Below are 5,525 nucleotides of genomic sequence, written 5' to 3' on the forward strand. Positions count from 1 at the left end.
CCTATCTTAGCCTTCGTAAGAACTGAAGAGAATTAAGTAAGGTCTTACTCTAGATTAGGCTTTGGTTTAATGGAATGTTGTGGCTGGTTTGACCTTCTATCTAGATCACTAAAACTTTTTCCATATTGGCAATAAAGCTTGTTTCACTTTCTTATCATTCATAATGTTCATTCAAGTAGTACTTCTAATTTCCTTCAAAAACTTTTCCTTTCCATTCACAACTTGGCTAGCTGTTTGGTACAAGAGGCCTAGCTTTTGGCCTATCTCAGCTTTTGATATGCCTTGCTTTCTAAGCGTAATCATGTCTAATTTTTGACTGAAATAGAGACATGCAACTCTCCACCTCACTTGACCCCTTAGAGGTCATTGTAAGGTTATTAATTTGTCTAATTTCAATACTATTGTGTCTGAGAAAACAAAGAGGCCCAATGAGAGGGAGAGACTCAGGGGAACAGCAGTCAGAATACACACAACATTCATCAGTTAAGTTCCCCGTCTTATATGGGCATAGTTCATGGTACCTCAAAACAATTAACAGTAAAATCAAAGATCACTGAGCACAGATCACCATAACAGATACAATAATAATGAAAATGGTTGAAATATTGCAAGAACTACCAAAATGGGGCAGAGATACAAAGTGAGCACATTTTTGGAAAATGGCCCCGATAGACTTGCTCAATGCAGAGTTGCCACAAACCTTCAATTTGTAAAAAAAAAAAAAAACAAAAAAAAAAACCAGTATCTGTGAAGCCCAATAAAGTGCAGTAAAACAACATAGGCATGGATTTTTAAATGGTCAAACCAGCAAACCTTATGTTATATATATTTTACCATAATTTTAAAAAGTTGATTTAACTAGCATACACTTAGGGAAACCCAGTATCTGCAAATAAGGAATTTGAGAGTTTTTGATTAATTTTGTTAATGTTAAATTCACTTGCCAAAGATGAGAGCCCACTATGTAACTGAAAGGTTGGAGTGCCCAGTTATCTTTTAGGAGATTCTACACATGAGCTTTACAAATAAGATTAACAGTATGACAATTATAAATTTTCTTTTTTTTTTTTTTTCTTTTTGAGATGGGGTCTCACTCTGTCACCCAGGTTGGAGTGCAGTGGCACGATCTCAGCTCACGGCAACCTCCACCTCCCGGGTTTAAGCAATTCTCCTCTATCAGCCTCCCGAGTAGCTGGGACTACAGGCGCCCACCACCAAACCTGGCTAATTTTTGTATATTTAGTAGAGATGGGGTTTCACCATATTGGTCAGGCTGGTCTCGAACTCCTGGCCTCAGGTGATCCACCCATCTCAGCCTCCTAAAGTGCTGGGACTACAGGCGTGAGCCACCACACCCAGACCTAAATTTTCTTTTTATTTGTACCCTTAACATTCCCAATTTGGGGGACGTTTATAAAAAGGCAGAGAGCATAGGGTTTATATTTTAATTCATTTGCTAGGTCACAGCAATTTGCTGAAAAGACTTACTGAACTGCATCCACAGATCAAGGAGCTCCCAATGGCTTGCATGATAGCATAGTTTTACTAACATGACAAAATGTCTGAACCCACTGAACCTAAAAGTGCAGTGGAAATAAAGGGTGCTGTAGGAATGCTCAAGGAAATAAACTTCTACAAATTTAAATGTGACATGTGGATGAAGCAGAAAGCAAGTGGACACCATATTCATTTTCCAAACTATAAGCCCTAAGCTCAGCAAAGTTACAGACTGTGAATAACTGCAGAGTTTCACAGAACTCTTTGGTTAAAAAGTCAATTTTAGGCTGGGTGCAGTGGCTCATGCCTGTAATCCCAGCACTTTGGGAGGCCAAGGCGGGTGGATCACCTGAGGTAAGGAGTTCGAGACCAGCCTGACCAATATGGTGAAACCCCATCTTTACTAAATATACAAAAATTACCCAGACGTGGTGGCGTGCACTTGCAGTCCCAGCTACTTGGGAGGCTGAGACAGGAGAATTGCTTGTACCTGGGAGGCGGAGGTTGCAGTGAGCTGAGATCAGGCCACTGCACTCCAACCTAGGCAACAGAGTGAGACTCCATCCCAAAAAAAGAAAGAAAAAAAAAGTCAATTTCAGAAAAGATTCATTACTTTCGATGAGTACGCAGTCTACATTTTCATTTCTGTAGCTGGCACTAAAGTATAAACACCAAGGTAATTCAAATCCCAATCGTCTGCTCTAACAGTAGGATTCCATTTCAAGATTATCAGAACAGAAAATAAACTGAGCCCACCAACAATACCTGGAATATTGGGAATCAATATACAAATCCAAAACCACCACAGAAAAGTATGTTTACTTAGTTCTTTAATAAACATTCTCTCAGGGCCAGGCGCCTTGGCTCATGCCTGTACTCCCAGCACTTTGGGAGGCCGGCAGATCACTTGAGGTCAGGAGTTCGAGATCAGCATGGCCAACAAAGAAAAACCCCGTCTCCACCAAAAACACAAAAAATTAGCCAGGCATAGTGGCGTGTGCCTGTATTCTCACCTACTCAGGAGGCTGAGGCAAGAGAATCGCTGGAACCCGGGAGGTGGAGGTTTCAGTGAGCCAAGATCGTGCCCCTGCACTCCATCCAGCCTGGGAGACAGAGAGAGACTTCATCTCAAAAAATAAAAATAAAAAACATTATCTCGGGCCAGGTGTGGTGGCTCACACCCATAATCCCAGCATTTTGGGAGGCTGAGGTATGCAGATCACTTGAGGACAGGAGTTTGAGACCAGCCTGGCCAACATGGTGAAACCCCATCTCTACTAAAAGTACAAAAATTAGTCAGACATGGTGGTGCACGCCTGTAGTCCAGCTCCTCGGGAGGCTGAGACATGAGAATCACTTGAACCCGGGAGGCAGAGGTTGAAGTGAGCCAAGATTGCACCACTGCACTCCAGCCTGGGCAACACAGCGAGATTCTATCTCAGGAAAAAAAAAAAAAAAAGAAGAAGAAGAAAAGAGAAAAAACAAAAAACATTCTTCAAAAAATGTTGAGACCAGGAGTAACGTAAATCTGAAGTCTAAATCGAGATGTACCTTACCTGATTTTCAACAATCAGTATAAAAAATCTTTTAAATCTTTAAATGTTTTTCTTTCTTCACTATCAATAAAGCTGTAACTGTTTTGCTCATTCATTCCTTTGCAAATATTCCTTGGGCAATTTATTCTCCATATAGTATTAAGTCCTGGGCATAGAAATACAGCAATAGACAAGCCAGACACAATCCCTATCTTCATGGTTCTTACTGTCTAGTGACTGTAAGAAATCATAAATAAATAACTACACAAATACTTAATTATAATTGTGGTAATTACTATGAAAGAAACTACACCAAACTAAGATGCAGTCTTCAACCGGCAGTATGACCTTAGACCTCCGCTTCTTCATCTGTAAATCTAAGGGGTAGATCTAAATGATTTCTTCTTGTTTTTCCTTTTTTTGAGACAGGTTCTCACTCTATTGCCCAGGCTGGTATGCCGTGGTATGATCACCGCTCACTGCACCTTGACCTCCCAGGCTCAAGTGATTCTCCTGCCTCAGCCTCCCAAGTAGCTGGTACTACAATTGTGCACCAGCATGCCTGGCTAATTTTTGTATTTTTTGCAGAGATGAGGTTTCACACCATGTTGCCCAGGGTGATACTGAACTCCTGGGTTCAAAAGCCATCCACTCGTCTCCGCGTCCCAAAGTGCTGGGACTATAGGCGTGAGCCACCCTGCCCAGCCCTGAATGATTTCTTGAGATCCCTTTATATTAAACAATTTTACAAACCTAGAAGTATGAAACTTTGCTTCCAGAGTCCCTTTGTCAGGATATTTACATTTGTAGGATCAGCAAAGTAACACAGTCCCCATCTCCCAATACATGAAAGTTTTTCTGGCACAAAAACATAAGCTTAGATGGTCACTAATCTTTGCTGTTACAAATTTTTAAGACCAAATTCCATATATTAAATATATTATGATGTTGTAAACCAAGCTTGTCCAACCTGCAGCCCATGGGCCTCATGAGGCCCAGGATGGTTTTGAACGCAGCCCAACACAAATTCGTAAACTTTCTTAAAACATTATGAATTTTTTGCAATTTTTTTAAGCTCATTAGTGTTAGTATATTTTATGTGTGGCCTAATACAATTCGTCTTCCAATGTGGCCCAGGGAAGACAAAAGATTGGACACCCCTGTTGTAAACTAACTTATAAAGAATAAGTGGGGAAAAAAGTATGTTCATAAATTATCTGTATGTATCAGAATTACTTTGATAGCTATTTAAAATGCACAATCCCAGGCCCCAACAAAGACCTACTATAGAATACCTGGAGGTCAGGCTTGGAATCTGCTCTTTTTGATAAGTTTCTCAAGTTAATTCTAATATACACTAATGTTTGTTCTACTCAAAGCAGAACAAATAATATTAGAAGAAGTAGCTTCAGAGAAAAACACTTCAGGATAAGAACTACAGTAAGCTTACCTGTGTAGCTTTGTCCCTCATGCAAGGTGCAGCTTGCCCATGGCTATCACGAGGCCAGTGCCCGGCAAGATACGGTGCAGCAAGAGTATCCAGGGAGGAAGTGCGTCGGATAATACTGGAGGGGCTTGAAGAAGGCTGTCGTGTTTTGTCACCTAGATTTAAGACAAAAATGCTTGTTTTAATAAAATTAGGAAAGAAACAAAGCAGAAACTAAGTTTTAAACTATGTAGAAAGTTCCCCAACTTAACGATGGTTATCCCCTTTAACCACAGGGGATACTTCCAAGACCCCCAGTAAAGATGCCTGAAACGGCAGATTGTACTCAATTCTATATACACTGGTTTTTCCTATATATACAAACCTATGATAAAGTTTAACTTGTAAGTTAGGCACACCATGAGATTAACAACAATAACTAATAATAAAATAGAACAAGTATAACAATAAGCCAGCATCACTGCTCTTGGGCTTTGGGGCCATTAAGAAAAACGAGAATTCCTCGAACATTAGCACTGCAAAACCATGCCAGTCAATCCAGCGACTGGGAGGGCTCCAAAGTGACTAGCAGGTAGGGAGCATAGACAACGTGCATAGGTTGGACAAAGGAATGATTCACGTTCCTGGTGGGGGAAGCGAGACAGCAAGACATTTCATCACCCTACTCAGAATGGCGTGAATTTATAACATATAAATTGTTTATTTCTTGAAATTTTCCACTTAATCTTTTCAGACCAAGGTTGACTAAAAGTAACTGAAACCATTAAAAAAAAAAAAGGATAAGGAAGGATTACTGTATATAAAAAGAAACAAAAAGGAACAAGCTACTGATACATGCAATAACTTGCATGACTCTCCAGAGAACTATACTGAGTGAAAACAGTTGACGCACCCTAGGCCTACCAAATCAAAATCTCTAGGGATTGGGCCCAGGAATTTTCTATAGAATCAATGTATCCCTCATATCCAACAAATTCTTACTTGGATTCTTCTTTTTGTTTATAAATTAAACCCTTGTTTGATACATTTCAGGGAAATATGAGGAC

At 40.1% G+C, this 5,525-nt stretch overlaps 1 protein-coding gene across 1 annotated transcript in view; it reads right to left on the bottom strand.

Moving 5' to 3' along the window:
• FAM117B (family with sequence similarity 117, member B) overlaps positions 1-4,629 on the bottom strand; it is an 82,383-nt gene extending 77,754 nt beyond the window's left edge. Inside the window, exon 1 of the mRNA XM_011974472.1 lies at positions 4,483-4,629. Within this exon, the coding sequence (XP_011829862.1) occupies positions 4,483-4,503 (21 nt within the window). The 5' untranslated portion in view covers positions 4,504-4,629. The remainder of the gene's footprint in view (positions 1-4,482) is intronic.
• Positions 4,630-5,525: the final 896 nt, after the last annotated feature.

The sequence above is a fragment of the Mandrillus leucophaeus genome, unplaced genomic scaffold, assembly GCF_000951045.1.
Source record: "Mandrillus leucophaeus isolate KB7577 unplaced genomic scaffold, Mleu.le_1.0 Scaffold146, whole genome shotgun sequence".
Taxonomy (NCBI): domain Eukaryota; kingdom Metazoa; phylum Chordata; class Mammalia; order Primates; family Cercopithecidae; genus Mandrillus; species Mandrillus leucophaeus.